This window comes from Pseudoliparis swirei, chromosome 2 (assembly GCF_029220125.1).
Source record: "Pseudoliparis swirei isolate HS2019 ecotype Mariana Trench chromosome 2, NWPU_hadal_v1, whole genome shotgun sequence".
Lineage (NCBI taxonomy): Eukaryota > Metazoa > Chordata > Actinopteri > Perciformes > Liparidae > Pseudoliparis > Pseudoliparis swirei.
In genome coordinates this window covers 18,877,818-18,895,399 of record NC_079389.1, presented here as the reverse complement: position 1 = coordinate 18,895,399, position 17,582 = coordinate 18,877,818, and the positions used below count along the sequence as shown (strand labels likewise).

The window sequence follows — 17,582 nt, the reverse complement described above, 5'->3', positions numbered from 1 at the left end:
TTGAGCCGCTTCTGACTCGTAGACGTGGGGACAAAGACTTTTACTTTGAGGGTTTCCTCTTGTCAGACGAGTGGGTGAAATGACCACGGGGAGTTCAAACTGGGTTTTTTTTCTCAAATTCAGGAGTGACTAACATTCCTCTGAAACAGAAAGTCAGGACGAAGGATGTCCGGCTTGAGCGCATTGCTTTCAGCATGAACGGTACGCTTAAAGAACAGCGAATCACCTGATGCCAGGTGAGGCGCGTGTGCTCTGAATATATCTGGAGTATCTCACGGAAGATTGCGAGTCTCTTTCCCACCATGCACCTCACCTTTCCATTCACTAACACGCTCACGCTATTATTCCCACTGTCGTATTTTCTTCTTCTTCCAATTCTCTTCATCTCTGCATGTTTTTTGTATTTTACAGTTTTCGCCCTCATCTCTCCATTTGCCACTTTGTCTTTCTGTCTCACACACACACACACACACACTCAGATTCTACAGACACCCACTCACAGCCTCCCGGCCTTCTCAGGATATAGCCACGCAGACTCGAATGCAGCACAGCCTCCATCAGCAGCCCCGCGCCGCCGCCTCCGTTGCGTGCACGCACCCCCACTCACAATAGTTACAGGTTAGAAAAAACAGATGTCAATGTGGACTCGATCGGATCCGAGGCCTCACGGCTTTTGTTATTCCGACTGGTTTCTCCATCAGCAGCGACCGACTTGAGGTGGAAAGAAAGCCGGAGCAGGAGCCCGGGGCGGGCGGGGTGTTCCACGTGACGGATGCTGACTCAGCAACTTTACTTAAGGGGCTTTTCCATCTGTTCGGGCTTTTTTGTTATCGTGCGGCATGCGATGGGATGTCCCACGCAGCAGCTGGCGTCTAACGCCTACCTGCCGATGTTCCTTTTCCATCCGACGTCTGTTCACAGCAGGCAGAACCTACACCGTCCCACCGCTGCAATTAAGGCAAGTCCGGGCAGAGACGGCTCAGACGGGGGGAGAGTTGTGTCGTCGACTTTCCATTTTTTGTCATCCCGGAATTCGGCGTGGATAGATGGCGGAGCGAGTCAGTCACCCGGAGCGGTGTCACCGCTGGTGTCTCCTTTCCGATGAGGAAAGGATTCAAGAGCTGAAGTCCAGCTGCACGTGGTGCGAGTGGGTGTTTCAGGTCGGAGCACAGCTGCTGAGTTCTTATTAATTATGTTAGCACAGCTGAAAACAGTTATGCTGGTGATATGAGCTACACAACTGGCCTTCCTTTGAGCTTGAAGTTTGAAGAACAAAATTAATACATTAATCATTATTTCTAACCTCGTCAATGTCTTGACTATATTTTCTATTCAATTTTCAATTCATTTGATAAATAAAAGTGAGTTTTTATGGAAGACACGAAATTGATTGGATGACCCCAAACTTTTGAACGGTAGTGTAGTTCTCTTGGGTAATTAGTAAAATACAATTCAGACTTTTTGACCATTTTGGGTTTGAGCTAACTGCCTTTCATACTGTTAAATTGTTAAAAGTCCAAATTTATGTTATGTTTATGGCTGAGCTGTGCTGCCATGTTTATATTCGACCGTTTTCTCAAGAAGATTTAATTGAAGTTTATCTTTATCTTTTTTTTAAATTTACTAATTGAATAAGCAACGCATTTACTGCAGACTTGCTTCAAACACAGAGCTCAAGCAGAGCAGATGTCATGTATTCTTTCAGCTGTGTGGCAGCTACATGCATTTAGCTGATGGAGTCTTCGCCTCTCAATTCAAAAGAAAAGACAAAAAAAGGAAAAGAAGAAAAAAAGCATACAATGTTCCAGAGGTGGAATCCATTGCCGAGGGAGCTGCATACCTGCTCTTAGATTCAGAGGTCATGTGGTTCAAATCCATCATCACTCAAGATCGAAGCCTCCCACCCTTCAACCCCAACTATGATGGATAAGTAAAGGAGTGAACAAGCAGGGTATTCTTTATCACATTCATGCATATGTCAACTGGGAGCGTCACACGCGGCCCCGGACAAATTCTTAGCATCGTGGGGAGAATTCCTCAGAAAGGGAACTGGTTAATTATTAAAAGTGGCTTCACATTGCTGCCCCCCCCCCCCCCCACACCCCCCCCTGCGCCTCCACCTCCACCGGCATTCTTCATCCCACTCCTCTCTCTCAAATAAATTCCACAGGTGACAATTCGAGGTGTGTCACCGGTGAGGAATGAGCTCCTGACTAACTTGGGGGGGGGGGGGTGTTGTTGCATTATTTCCTCCCCCTCTCTGGCGTTTCCCCAAAGGCAGTTTGGGAGCTCGCAAGTGATCTGATTCGTAAATGCAGTTGTACGAAGGCAGGTCAAAGGTCAAAGGTCAATTTAAAAGTGGGGGCAGAAATGTGATAAGTGATGTTCACACACACGGAAAACACTGTTAACCCCAGCAGGTTAAAAATGTGGCAAGGAGTCGCAGCAATAACTTGACCCCCCCCCCACACACACACACACACACTCACTCACAAATGCCAATGAAGGCTGCCGTAAAGGAGCTCAACCGTTGTGCCCCCCCGGGGGTCGTTATAACTCTGGGTGATGACATTTTGCACCTGCGGGCTGCTCCAGCGGGATAGACCGGCACCTGTGTTCCCCAACAGCCGGAATATTGTTCTCACGCAGAAGAGGGGGTTTTTTTTACGACAGGGGACGAGATGTCTCACAGCGATAAACACGTAAACTGCAATTACCCCCGAAAAACAATGACGTGCTGACGGAAGGAACGGCTTTCTGCTGCGCATGTCGACTCGGTCGTGTTTACGCCGTTTAAAAAGGCTCGGCGCAGGGCTGGGAAACGGCCTCGTTGGTTCGGGAAGAGAGCTTTGCTGCACAAACTATAAACATGAGTGGGATCGAATGGGAACACACGGTCTACTGTTTTCCCATGCAGGTCCACAGTTGTTCCGCATAGCCATATAATCTAGAGCAGCTTTAGTGCCGCTTTCATATGTTTCCTTTGATACAAAAAAGTGTACCTCACTCCGTTGCACGATCTTTCACCTCCAGACTCCTCCTCCATCTTCTCGGCCCCTTCAGCCGCCGCCGCTGAGCAACAAAGACCAAGTCTCAGTCGCAGGAGAAACCGGTGAGTTTATCTGGACGCACGAAGTTCTGCTGGCAGAGAGAGAATATTGTTTGTGCGTCTGTAATATTTATAGACTGGAATGACATTTTAAAGTTTAGTGCGCTTTCTTCATGCCAGCCGTCTTCAGACTATATATTTTTTTGACAGGTGCCTTCAGATCTGCTCCTTGCTGTATGTCTGTCTTTCATACACTTATTATTTGAATGATAGGAAATATGTATTGTTGACACGTGGGTGTGGGGGGCGTTTGACGACACAGAATTTATATTCCTTCAAGGCGCACAACTGAGTGGGTCAGAAATCAAAGGTACGCACTGACACATGTCTCCATCTAGTGGACGAGACAAAGAAAGTTGTTTTTGTCTGAGAGAGAAAGTTCCAACCAGCGCTTCAGACTTTTACACTGTGAGAACTTCAACTATAAACCGGTGGCTATGAACATGGGGATGTGATGAACGATGTTAAGATGAAGTGCAGGGCGTCAACTGTCGGTCAAAGACGCAGCATCTTGTAACCAGGATCGGGGTTCATTTCACATCGTACAATTCTGTTTTGGAATGGTTGAATTTATTTCTAAAAACTAAAAAAAATATATGTTTCTTTCTTTTAAATGCTTAAAAAGAGAAGTCCAACAGAATAAACAAAAAAAAATAATGTTAGTCCAGAAATTTGATGTAATCTGTCTCTTTGGGTTGTGTTCAGCAGTACGATTCACTTCCTGAGCAGTTTGTGCGCGAGCTTCCCGGGTGGCCGGGAGTTTAAAACAAAAAAGACAAGCATCCACATCTCCCGCGTTTTACTTCCTTTAAAAAAATTTTACAAAATCTTCTCTGGTCGGATGCTCTACCTACCTCAATGCAGGAGGACCTCACGTGGACTTTGAAAGCACGCAGGCGCCTATCTGTGTCATGCTTTGGACACATTTGTGTATGAGCCAGCGGGGATGAAAGATAAGGCCGTTCGGGCTGTTATCTTTCTGAAAGATAAACACGAAGAGAAGAGAGAGAGAGCGAGGAAAAGAGGGCACGGAAGGAAAATGTTCCCTTAAGCTACTCGTGCTATGATATGCGGTCTTAGTGTTGTCGGTGAATTAGCCGGGGCCCGTGGGGATCCGTGCAGAGGGCGTGGGAGCCTGGTCTCCATCGCTCACCTCTGATCCCTGAGCTGGAGCACACTGCGCCGCTCGGCCGGTGGGTTGAAAGAGACGAGGCTCACACCAGAGTGCACATATCGGGGTGCGACTGCATGCAGCGCCGGGAACGGCGCCACGGCCTCAAAGCACCGCGGCGTGGCCGTGCGCGCGCCGGGCACGCTGGGATTCGCGCTCCGACGAGCAAAAAGTCATTTCCCCTCCTCTTCTTTCGTCTTTGTGTCGTTTTGGGATGCGGGGAGACGCTCATTCATCAACGCTGAAAGCTCTTTTCACGAGGGCATTGATGACTCCGTCCTTTTTGCCGCTGTGTGCAGGTGCAGCCGGGGGCAGAGGAGAGAAGGGCGAGCGAGGGGACGCAGGGCTGAAGGGAGACAGGGGGCCAATCGGGACCAAGGGGGACGTCCGCTCCGGCTCCCGGGGTGGAGCCCGCGGAGAGAAGGTTTGGACTTTCACGGAATCTACTGGGACTGTGGATGCAGTCTTTGTCACATTGGGACACACACACACACACACACACGCACACACACACACACGCTGATGACGGCCGAGTTTGTCCTTGTGAAGGTCGCCGTGTGCTGGACAACCTTTATTTACAACTAAGACCCACTCGGATGGAGAGGTCATTTGCAATAAAGCCGAGTAAAACAAAAACAAATTAAAAGCCAGCGGCACCAAGAAAGATTAGGGAAATAATATTACCCTTAAGAATAATTATTAAAATGTGACATTTAAAAGAAATTAATCACGTATAACTGCAAGTGAAATATAGAATGTGAAGACTAAACCGACCTTTTAATTGTTCCAGTTTGCAGGCGCACAATAAGAGAAACAGGATGTTCTAAGCTCAGTTCAAGCAGCCGTGCTATCCAATTATATGAGCGTGTTGCATAAGCCCCGCCCCCATGCAATGTAATGGGAAGCCTCTGTTATGTTGCTTGGCTTGTATTTTATTCATGCGGTAGTTTAGATTTCTTCATTTTCTAAGGACAAGATGTGTGTGTTTACGCAGAGATCTTTTTTCTCTCATGAGGGCCAAACGTCACGGTAAACGTAAAATAAGTCAAATCTGTCTCAGAGCAACACACACATAATGCACTTAGACTCAAAACAAAACATACAGAGGTTACGACCTTCAGGGGACACGGACGCACAGAGACGAAAAGATTGTAAGGAATAAAATACAAAGTACACAAAGCAAGCAACACAAATCAGTGTGACGTCTCACTTCTGTTGACACGCAGAAGTTACAGTCCATGACGCTGAGGTCTGTCGTTTAACGGTGAATGAAACACGACTTTCTTTTGATTTGCTTTTTCATAGAATTTTAATGTGTGTTGCTGATTAAATGAAATATGAAACCAAAAGAGAAGTGTCCATCCTAGATGTGCAGTTGCCCAGCATGTTTTGAGGGCTTTGAGTGTGGATGAAGACCGCTGCCTCTGACTCGGGTCTGTTTCTTCTTTCCATGTTCAGGGGGAACCGGGGGAAATAGGATTAAAGGTAAGTTAGAGGTTGTCTCGTCCTTTGAATCCAGTGCAAAATGAACAAGAATGATACGCTGTATTTTAGTTTACTTCTTATTTTATACCTTTTCGTGTATTTCCATTAAGCACTGGTGTCAGTGTTACGTCATCATTCTTGTGTTGTTGTACTTTTTGGAGAAGCTTCAGTCAGTTTCTTCTTCTTCTTCTTCTTCTTCATCTCCAGGGCAGTGCAGGCTTTGGCTACCAAGGAAAGAAGGGAGACCTCGGCCCGCCTGGGCGACCCGGTTCCCCCGGCCCTCCAGGCCCCGAGACCAAGTACTCGGTCAACAGCGACGGCTCGGTTTCTTCCAGGGGCCCCGGACCCCGAGGACCGCCAGGTGCTACGGCCTCCCAGGGACAACCAGGAGCTGATGGAGAGCCAGTTAGTAGACTGCAGTTACATTATTATTCATTTTTTTACATGTCTAAAATATGATCCTTTTAATATGATATGATATTCCTTTATTCGGCCCACAGTGGGGAAATTTCAAAAATCACAGCAGCGGTGCACGTCAGAGCATCAATGAAAATAAATATAAAACACAAAACTAAATACTAAAAAGTAAATACTAATACTTAATAGGTTACATATTAAGTTAAAACGTGTATGGAATCGTAAAATATGAAATGTCAAATCAATCTTGAAATGTGTCTCATGTATATTTCTTTATTTCCAGGGGGATCCCGGTGAGGATGGAAAAACCGTAAGTTGCTTTTTTCGCCCTGCACTCAAACTGCGAGCGCTGACCAGGTGGCTCCGCCTCTTATCACCTGTCCAAAGGTCAAGTGACGACGGGGAGATGCTGAGGGTCATCCGCTGACCTTTATTCATTCTTAATATTTTGATCGGTGTGCTTCTGTAAAGGCGGATCAGAGGAAGATTATTCCTCCGGGAGTTGCGTCTCCAAGAGAGAGAGAGAGTGAGGAAGATGTTGCACGTTAAATACATAATTTAATAGAAGGACAAATAGATCCTGTGATTGGGGGTGCATCGAATACAAATTATTTTGTATCAATGAATATAATATTATTTTTGTATTAGTCAATTAGGCTACTGACAAATGTATGTGTTATTTACATTTTTGTTTTAATGTTATTACCGGATAATAACAACACTGAACTTACCTATTGTAAATATACAAAATGTAAAGATTGTATTCAGTCACCAACAAACAAATGTAACAAGCCAATCGAGCCTTTTTTATCAGATACCAAATCTTAAATATTCTGGACATATTCAGAAGGATCGCTGTTTGAGGCCATTCAAGGAAACAGAGGAGATAAAATGGCAGATTAACAATGTCGCACGGTGTTTCGTTACCAGGACAGCAGAAAATCAATTTTAGGCGCCGACTCCTCCCAGAAGCATGTCGCGTGTGTTGATAATCTGAATATGTTTCGCTTTCGGGGGGAACTAAAAGTAAACAGTGCCGTCTTCACAAAGCGCTCAGGGATGCTTTCATGATCCATTTCCAACTTGTAAAGTGTACAGAGAACCACATGATTGGGTGTCCCTCCGAAATACTTCCATAGTTCATAGGCTCATGTTCTCTGGGTTTTATATATATATATATATATATATATATATACGTACACGATCACACTGCCTTGGAAGCCTGTGGGCACTTGAGACATGTTCGTTCCCCCTAACTTCCACATGTTTTGAGATGTTTTGAGAGGAAAACCCACGAAGACTCGAGGCGTATCCACATGGCAGCAATAAGACAGGAAACACTCGCAGTTAATACTAGAGTAGGTCCATTTTCTTCTGCCATCTCGTCTCCTTCAGTTTATAAAATCCCATGTCAACTTTAATCTGGATCGGCTTGACAATGTCAGCCGATGCTTATGTCTAACCCGTTCCCCAATTTTAGACACGGAAACATGTCTCCATGAATTGAGTCTGTCACAGCTTTATTTAGACGTGACAGGACCATTCCAGAAATAACCACTATGCACACAATACACATGTGACCTGGTGCCGGGAGAGAGGCAACAATGGCACGTGAGATCACAATCCCTGTTTGGTCATTAGCTGTGTACGGGAGGCATTTGTTCTTGGTCATAATTCATTTTATTAACTTCTATTTTATTTATAAGAACTACTAATTGAGTTTTGGGCGGCAGCTAATAATTAGCCTCATTATCGATTAATATGTTGTTTATTTTTTCAACTGATTTTTTCTAATAAACTTTTTTTTTAAATATATATATATATACAGTATCCATATATGTATATATATATGTATATGTATATACAGATATATATTGATTTTACAAATTCACAATACAGGACTTTAAGGATACAATAAAAAGGGAAAGGAGAAATAAAATGTGAAAGAACAACAAAAACCAAAGCAAATAACATAAGTACATATTTAAGGTTACATCATCAAATCGAGTCAGCATCCGTACCAGTGTGTTTAATCTGGCAGGGCAAAGTCCATCCCGGAGGGGTCCACCATGTCTAAGACCGGTTTCCATATTTTGAATCCCCTGATATTCTGCACTCCTTGACACTGCCATGTTCCTTGTCTTGTACCATGAGGGCCCTAACAGGGTGGTTTCCTCCACACAGGGTCCTGATGGACCACCTGGCTTCCCAGGAACCCCAGGGGACTCTGGACCAACAGGAGCAAAGGTTAGATACCCTTTACCAAATAAAGAATACAATGATTATTATACAGGGTTCGTTCGTGCATGGAAAACCTTGAAAAGTCATGGAATATTTAAATATTTCCAGGCCCTTGAAAGAAATTAAATCCCAATGGAAATGTGTTACATTCATGTTCATTTACGCTGAGTTCTTAAATAATGAATATGCTTTTAAAAGAAAGACCCTCAAAATATGAGCCGCCATACGCTCTCATACAAGTGAACACACCTTGAAAGGTTTTGCCATTTTGCAACAGTATTTTAGGGAAGCGGTCGGGATAATCCACTATGCCAGGGAAGTGTAGATTTAACCATGCTTGGCTACGTATGGAAAGGTACTCATTGTTAGTTTAAATACTAAATGTTCTCACGAGATTTCACATGTTTGGTCATGGAAATTTGGTTTAAAGTCATGGAAATCCATTGGTCAGAATGCGTATGAACCCTGATCATAACTAGATGATAATAAAGAGTCCTGTGCATACAGGGAGACCGTGGAGATGGTCAACCTGGCCCCAGGGGACTCCCTGGACCTCCAGGAACCGGACACAGATCTGTGAGTTTGATCCAGGTCTCACACACTGCGTAATGTTTTTGTGACTCACTTGTGGAACACAACTGATTCCAGTCCACGTTTTTCAGACTTTTGTGGACATGGAAGGCTCTGGGTTCCCTGATCTGGACTCCATCCGGGTGAGGAGAGTTAGAATAAACAAACGATGTCGTGGAGGGTCTCAGCTTTGTTCTGCGAGACCGTATCCGGCATCCGTAAATGACAATACACGTCGTTGTTTTAAGGGATCGCCTGGTCTACCGGGTCCTCCCGGTCCCCCCGGCCCCACCGGTCCAGCTAATCCCTCGACAGCGGGAGCAGCATCGAGTTCTGGGGCGTTCGGACCACCAGGAAAGGACGGGGCGCCCGGTCAACCTGTAGGTGTCCTTGTGTTTGCCTCTCAGCATCACTCAAATAAATCATAATCCATAATTAGTGTAGAATCTAACCCCATCGACAATAACTGAATGCCTGAACCAAATCTCTAGGGCTTGCCTGGTTTGCCGGGGATGGATGGACGTCCAGGAGCTCTCGGTACCAATGGAGAAAAGGTTACCGTTTGATGATGTTTCCTTCAATATTTAAGAAATGATATAAACATGCACAATAGCCACAGTGTCATTAAAGTGCAGTGCATTTTTTATGAACATATTTTGTCCCCCTCTTTTTCATCCACCAGGGTGATTTAGGCGATCTGGGTCTTCCAGGAGCTGTCGGAGAGAAGGTGAGGACTTCACTGTCTTCATTCAGATGATGCTTTAAAGTAGCGGACACGTTACAGTTTTATACTAAAAGTAATACCATAAGTACTATAATAAGTAGTACCAAAAGTAATACCATGAGTAATACCATAAGTAATACCATGAGTAATACCATGAGTAATACTAAAAGTAATACCATAAATAATACCATAAGTACTATAATAAGTAGTACCAAAAGTAATACCATGAGTTGATCAGTTGGGTGTCATCAGTATATCCATAGTAGGAAAAGCCATGCGAGCAAATGAGAGAACCGAGAAAATTAGTGTACAGAGAGAAGAGGAGGGGCCCCAGGAAGGAGCCTTGAGGGACCCCAGTAGTGAAAGGGCAAGGTTCAGACACAGATCCACTCCAAGTTACCCGCTTAGTGCGGTCGTTAAGCCTTCCCATCCGCAGGTAACTGGACTCCAGCACGTCAGCCGTCAGAGGGGATGTGTGTCTTCTCACGATATGCAAATGTTTGTCAAATATAGTCAGCTAGCCAGTTTAATGTGAGCGCTAGCCGCTAGCTATGGTAGCCCCAAAACAATGAGCATTGGTGTTTGTGCAGTTACATTAATCTACATACTATTAAATCGCACTTACTTTTACTTACTTTATGAGACAATGAATTACACAACCTCGCCATGGTAAGAAGCACTTTATTTAAAATGAAATCGTTGTATTTACTTTTATTACTATTTAAATAGTTTTACTCTGTCACTTCACCCTATAGGGATCTCGAGGAGATAACGGTTTACCGGGAACCCCAGGACTGAATGGACTGGCTGGTCTGCCCGGGCCTCTGGGACCAGTTGGGCAACCAGGGCCTGCGGGGCCCCCCGGACCAAGCTATCGTGTTGGATTTGTACGTTTTTGTGACGATACCTTTTGGTAGAGTTGACTATGTATGAACGTAAAAGACGCCCAAAAATAAGAAACATTTCATGCGTGTTATGTGGTTGTCTAGGACAGTTATCCATGAAGTAAATGAAAATGAGGCTCAATGATAGACAGCTGTACTGCAGACTCATTGTTGTCGTCCATCCCTATCTAAATCATTTGAGGAAGAAAAAAAAGGAACTTTATCGAAAAAAACAAACCAACAAAACTTTTAGTTTGGCTAACTGTCATAAAATCTCTGTTGGCGTTTGAAGGATGACATGGAGGCCTCTGGTGGAGGGTTCAGCAATGGACTGCCTGGCGTCACAGGACCCGAGGGAAGACAGGTCAGTGCTGCAAGAGAATACAAATACTTCAGGTTTTGTGGAAGACGATATACAACATCTCATATTCTTCACAATACAGACAAGGTTTAAAATTTGATATAGTTAGTTCCTCCTTGTGCTGAAATTCTTTAAATCTTTTATTCAAGTCCACATATTACATGTAATTCTCTGAAGCAGGATCTGATCAGCATCTTTAAAGTCATGTTGGTATTTTACTGACCGATTCATACTCAAGATTGCTATTGAGTGTACCCTTGCGTCCTTATGCCCTTGTGTGCTCTTGTGTCCTTGTGTGCTCTTGCGTCCTTGCATGAGGAAAATAGACCTGACCTTGCAAATAACCACATGCGTGTGCTTTCAGGGTTCTTCTGGCTTCCCTGGACTTCCGGTAAGTAACTGAAGTATTTTGTACTAATCTGTGATGAGCTGGTCCTCTTGGCCCTTTCGCCAACTACAAATGTTGTGTCTTCTTTTAAAGCAGACTATTGGATCAAGAAGGGATCTAGCTTTGAGTGCATTACATTTGTAGAAACACACCAACCAGCGTGAGGTACCCGCGACTTCACCACCACCACCGAAAGCTGGTCGAGTTTAGCCTCCGCACAGCCTCGAGCATCTTAAAGAAGTGTATCTAACATTCACGGTGGTCGTCTTATCCTTGCTGCTCTCCTCTGTTGTCATTTCACACGTGGGTTTTCTAAACCTTTGGGGTTGAAAAAAATACTCTGCCCCTAAATTGATTTCTGAGGGCAAAAGAAGGTCCTTGCCCTGTCTAGAGAAATAGAAGCAGGGGAACAAGAAAAAATACAAGCACACAAACGGATCTGGTAATAACAACAAATATATACATTAAATCAGGGAGGACTAACTTTTTTGATCATGGGCAAGAGACAAATATATTCATCATTCAATCATCAGTGGCCAAATTACAGTAAATGCATAGTTTTTAACCAGTTACTCTGTCAGAAAAGCTGTGTTTCTAGCTCAGAAAACCTCATGCATAGAAAATAATTGTCATTCAAAATAACTACGCAACACTAACACTATAATAACGACTGTTTACTGGTTTTGTCAGGTTCTTGTCACGGGGTGAGGCTCAGGTGCAGAGAAACAGGCTGGACTCAATATGAATAACAAAAAGGCGCTCTTTAATGAGGCAAAAGTTTACCAAAAAAACAACAAGATCCAAAAAGGGGCAGGCAGAGAATCAGGGGTCAGGGCAGGCAGGGTCAAACAGGCAGAATCAGGAATACCTACGAAAGACAGGACGACGGGAAAAAGACACAGAACTATCGACGATAATCCAACAGGAGGCAAGGGAAAGACTGACACAATATATAGGGGGGGAAACACAGGTGTACGACATCAGACAGTAACGAGACGAGAGGGGCTGAGGGCAGGTGCAGGGAATTAAACAATCAAGAGAGGAGACACAGAGGAGACAGGAGACACAGAGGAGACATAGGAGACACGGAACACAGGAGACACTGAACAGGGTGTTCCAGGTTTGCTCAAATGCTGCTGCTCTTAAATGTGATTAAAACCTTCTAAACTCGAATAAAGTTTCTGGCATACACTTAAAATATTATGATGCCGTGTGTCAATCTGTAAACAACTGAAGTTAAAACAGGGGGAAATTCACATATACTGTACCTATATTGGTTTCTGCTCAGTGCCTCAGGGTTCACTGAAAAGATTACGAAACAATTGAAGATGTAAAAATGTGAATCTCTGAGTAATATTAAGATTGAACAAACACAATCGTCAGAAATGGTCAATTATTGTTTTCTGGTTAAGATGGAGAAAGTGTTATAGAATGTAGCCTGGTCATTTTTATATGCAATGTACACATTGTGCAACTTTATCTAAATATACTCAATCTATATTGTTTTATTGGGTTTCTTTATTCACCGTGGGCCATTTAAAAACAGGCAGTCGTTTGGCCACCTCAGCATTAAATGAAAGCAGAGATAGAAGGAACAGTGGAATTTAATGTAACAAGCGTAGTGAGTGAAAATGAAGTGGTCTGAAGGCCAAACTCGGAGCAAGCGCAGCACGAGTGTGCCCAAGTTAGTGAGTCAGCACACATGCGTGGACACGACCTGCTTAAAGCAAAACAATGAGCGGAGAGGAGCTGAGAGCTACGGAGTCGGGGGATGATTCTAAGTGGGTTAGGAAGTACAAGCCAACTCTTCGCTTGATGAGGCAGTAGCTCTGAAGCGTGATTCTCATCGTCGTATCTCGATTGTACCTCTGCAGGGAAAAGCTGGGTTGCCTGGTATAACAGGTCAGAAGGGCAGCGACGGGCTCACAGGAAGAGATGGACGTCCAGGGTTGGACGGCTTCCCTGGACCTCAGGTAAAATACATCGATGACAAATGACAATGTTTCACTCTCCGCCCGGATACCAGAGGTCACACCGTTTTTGAAAGGTCGCCGTGTTAAATTCCCGTGTTACCATGTGATGTAACAGAGCATTTGGTTTACCGTGTTGCACGACAAACGGGGCACACTTTCCTAACGAGTATACTTGACTTTTTTTCCTGAACAAAGCCTTTGTCAACCGATTTTTTAAACAACAAAGAAAGGAAGATGCATTTCATAGATTTTTTTACCCACCCTGCAGTTAAAAAAAAAGTAGTAATGCTTTATAAATATTGTTACGAGTGCACAATACATCAGGCTGCCCATTGGGATCAATATATCTGCCATATTGGGATCTATAACAAGTAATACCCAATATAAGCATTAAAGTTCATTCTTGACCGTGGACATAGTTGTTTAACAAGGTCCATTTATTATTATTATCATTATTATTTTTCTTTACTCGCTTTATCTCTAGAGCTTTCAATTGCATGTCATGGTCTTCAGCCTCGTGTTTGTTTAATTGTCATAGAGATGGCTCAGTTGTGATTCATACTTTATTCAAATGTCACGTACTCTCATATTATTTGTTACTCCACCAAACGGCATGCTGGGTAAAGCTCGCTTGGCACCTCAAAGGACGCGGATGCTTTAACTCTGCCGGGGCGTGACACTGTGTCATGGCAGGCGCATTGCGAATTAAATTTTACATATGAATGGGATCTTAAATTACTATAATTCATCATCTTATTGAACAGGTTTATGAGGTAATTATACCATGTGATATGAAAGAAGCAGTGTAGTTATTGTCTTCAGGTTTCAATGAATAAGAAGGTTGTTCCTCTCATCTGCCGTGAATCAGACATGTGGACCTTTCACCTTTTGTTCACGTGTATTTTGTCTTATTCTTATTTCATTTTACAGGGACCAAAGGGTGACGGTGGCAACAAAGGAGAAAGGGTGAATTGCATTTACATTTTAATAATTTTAACCCTAAAATATCTTTGTTTGTTGCAACACACATTACATCTCACTTATGTATGTTTCTTGGTAGTTATTTAGATATCTCCATAAAAAACATAAAAAATAACATACGTTGTGTTACAATCAATATTTGATTAATTTCCAGTGGACGATGCCTTACCAGGTGGGACAGTCACTCATCTTTTTGCTGTGTTGTGATTTTAGGGGGAAACGGGTCGAGATGGAACAGGCCTCCAAGGGCCACCCGGGCCACCTGGACAAATCATCTACCAGACATCTGACAACGTGAGCAACACGACGCGCTCTGCAGACCGTCGTTTCTTGACCAAGAGCAGTTTAAATCAGCGACGGCATTAACTTCATTCCACATGTGTGTCACTGCAGGTTAATGGTGTTGTTGGCAATGATGGACCCCAGGTTTGTATATTTATCTATTTGTTATGTATGTATGTACTACACACACACACTTTTTGTAAAGAAATAAATATTTAAGACCGACATCTTAAAGGGGTGTTTAAGATCTTGCAGCATTTCATCTTTACTGATGTTTTGATGATACATACAAACTGTAGTCATACATTTTTTTTTTTTTTACAAAAAACACTGACCACAAAACATCTCTTTTTTTTCCATTTCAAAATAGTATATTTTCGGCTGCTGTACACAAAGCTGCACTGACTTCAGTTTATATTTTAGAATGAGTCGGACTAAGCAGGGCAAGAGTAAGTTCTCTGTAGATTTGCTTGTGTCACGGTGCTCTTCGAGTGGACCCAAAAGCACGACTCAGACAGGAGTAACAAAGATGAATGTCTTTAGTTGAAAACAGGCTGGGTAAAAACCGGGAGATCAGTCGAAGAAGCAAACAAGTCCAAAAAGAGGCGGGGCAGAGAATCAGAGGTCAGAACAGGCAGGTCAGGAATATACACTAATAACACTGGAGAACTTGGCACGAAAACACAAGACAATCTGGCAGAGGACAAGTGAAAGTGAGGGAACCTAAGTAGACAGGGACTAACGAGGGAATGGGCAACAGGTGAGACGGTCATGAAGACCAGGTGAAGGTAATGAGGGACTAACGAGGGAGTGGTCAGAGGCAGGTGAGGGGAGTTGGACTGACGAGATGGGAAGCAGGATCTGGAATGACATGATAGTTAGTTATAAAAAAAGGAAGGTAAGGAGCTAAACTGTTCCAGCTTGTCCAATTTCTGTTATATTTAACCAATTTAAGTTTGAAACAATACATGTATGCAATATAGTCATTTGGAAGACCCGACTAATGAATTCATATGTGTATGTTTCCTGAACAGGGAGGAGCTGGTTTACCTGGCCAAGCTGGTTTCCCTGTAAGTCTCCCTGGGATACATAATTAATGTATAGCACAGCCATTAATGTATCTCAGCCATAAATGTGAAGTGTATTTACGTCACTCTAATGGTAAATACACTTCATATTAATGGTGTCGTCTTGTTGTCTTTGTCGTGTTATTTTACATTAATTCTTTATTTGTTATTTATTTATATTAAACACATGGCATCTGGAACATTCAGCCCCAAGAGCATTCACTCTTACTGAAGACACAAATCATACAAAAACAATTCACAATTATACTTCCGTCTTTTTTCCTACGGTAACGTAAATTAAATGCTGTGAAAAGCTATTTCTGCGATCGGCTTCATGTTATAAATGATACAGGTCCTACATGGATGCGTTGTGTTTTTGTTGGGGTTATTTCCTATGGAACATGCCTTTGTATTCTGTTTAGTCTGAGCTATTTTCACTGGTTTGGATGGAGTAGGTGGTGCTCGGATACTTCGAAAAGACCGACGTATAGAAACAAGTGTTGGAATGAGTCTTTTAATTAAACTACACGTGGGTGGTGACCTTCACATCTGGATTATGGACTGTGTCTTTAACCAGTTCTACCTCCATTTATTTCAAAATCCCCATAATGCCCTGCAGACAATTTTAACAGTAAAGTTTGGCTTCCACAACAGTGAATTGATCTGTGGAAACGCTCACCTGCCGCCAAAGAACGCTGATAAACACTTTATTTTTCCTTCAGGGTCCAATTGGACCAAAGGGTGACAGAGGGGACCCCGGCCTTCCAGGCTACGGGGGAAAGGTAAAGTCTCGGTTATTTGTTCGTTCAACAATTCCTTTAGCCACTCGCTGTCACTGAGACACGGTCGTTAATTGAGTCTGCGTGGTCTCGTCGGTGCTGTTCCGTGTTCAGGGGGAGAAAGGTGAACCGGGCCTGGTAATCGGACCTGATGGAAACCTTCTGCATCTGGAAGGGCTGACGGGTTCCAAGGTGAGTCTCACTGCTTTTGACTGCATCATTTTGTTGTCGGTCTGTTTTGTCTCTTAGAGGTACGCACCTCTCCTCTGAAAGTATAAGACTTGTTGCTACTTTTAATTTCTAAATGTGCCTGTTTTTGGTGATACAACAAATCTATTTCCTCTATCCTGCATGTAGGGAGAGAGAGGAATACCTGGACCTGTTGGACCCTCTGTAAGTGTTTGAGCATCTCTATCTTATATATCTAAACTGAACAATTGTAAACCCAACATGTGTTTTTCCCCCACTTCATTCTCCTGTCAGCTCACAATGTCTTTCATTTCATGATTTATTGTACAGGGCCATTATGGGCCTTCTGGAATAAAGGGGGAAATGGGAATGCCTGGAAGACCAGTAAGTACCCCTTCCTAGGTTGGATGTTGCTTTTCCTGTTATGTGTTTATACCAAGTACCACATCATCATTTCATTGACCTATTGCATGTGCCTCTAGTTAAATTTAAAGGTTAACTTTCTCCCCTCAGGGTCGCCCTGGTGTAAATGGTTACAAGGGTGACAGAGGAGAGACAGGAGTCGGTTATGGCTACCCAGTAAGTGTTAATATTGTTACCAATGCCTTAGAGCAGGGGTCGGGAACCTATGGCTCTTCCGGTGACGGCATATGGCTCCCAGACAATTTTGAGTAAAAAAAAAAATCTCCGCCCGCCCCCCTGTAATTTTTTCTGTCGCGCCAGATTACAGCAGAAGTAATTTAAGGTCCCTTTTCTTAAAGAGCACGTCTTTGTTCTTTTATTAAACTAAACGTCTGTTCTTGATCGTCTCTACAGAACAGCATGTCACTTCTGTCTCTGACCCTGCCTTAGAGGGATCATTTCTGTCAGTGGCAGATGTTAATGCACATTTTTTGACATCTTCGTATTTACTTTCCAACACCCAAGCCATGGCTTGTTGTCACAAACAACACTGAATGTT

The 17,582-nt window shown here is 43.5% G+C and overlaps 1 protein-coding gene across 1 annotated transcript in view; it reads left to right on the top strand.

Moving 5' to 3' along the window:
* Positions 1–17,582, top strand: part of col18a1a (collagen type XVIII alpha 1 chain a) — an 84,920-nt gene that overhangs the window by 54,902 nt on the left and 12,436 nt on the right. The window contains exons 6-29 of the mRNA XM_056427448.1: positions 3,034–3,112; positions 4,580–4,704; positions 5,739–5,765; positions 5,973–6,170; positions 6,466–6,492; positions 8,367–8,429; positions 8,931–8,999; positions 9,086–9,136; positions 9,242–9,373; positions 9,485–9,547; positions 9,676–9,720; positions 10,473–10,604; positions 10,894–10,965; positions 11,327–11,353; positions 13,225–13,323; positions 14,254–14,289; positions 14,518–14,598; positions 14,698–14,730; positions 15,621–15,656; positions 16,376–16,435; positions 16,547–16,624; positions 16,790–16,825; positions 16,952–17,005; positions 17,135–17,200. Of these exons, the coding sequence (XP_056283423.1) occupies positions 3,034–3,112; positions 4,580–4,704; positions 5,739–5,765; positions 5,973–6,170; positions 6,466–6,492; positions 8,367–8,429; positions 8,931–8,999; positions 9,086–9,136; positions 9,242–9,373; positions 9,485–9,547; positions 9,676–9,720; positions 10,473–10,604; positions 10,894–10,965; positions 11,327–11,353; positions 13,225–13,323; positions 14,254–14,289; positions 14,518–14,598; positions 14,698–14,730; positions 15,621–15,656; positions 16,376–16,435; positions 16,547–16,624; positions 16,790–16,825; positions 16,952–17,005; positions 17,135–17,200 (1,689 nt within the window). The remainder of the gene's footprint in view (positions 1–3,033; positions 3,113–4,579; positions 4,705–5,738; positions 5,766–5,972; positions 6,171–6,465; positions 6,493–8,366; positions 8,430–8,930; positions 9,000–9,085; positions 9,137–9,241; positions 9,374–9,484; positions 9,548–9,675; positions 9,721–10,472; positions 10,605–10,893; positions 10,966–11,326; positions 11,354–13,224; positions 13,324–14,253; positions 14,290–14,517; positions 14,599–14,697; positions 14,731–15,620; positions 15,657–16,375; positions 16,436–16,546; positions 16,625–16,789; positions 16,826–16,951; positions 17,006–17,134; positions 17,201–17,582) is intronic.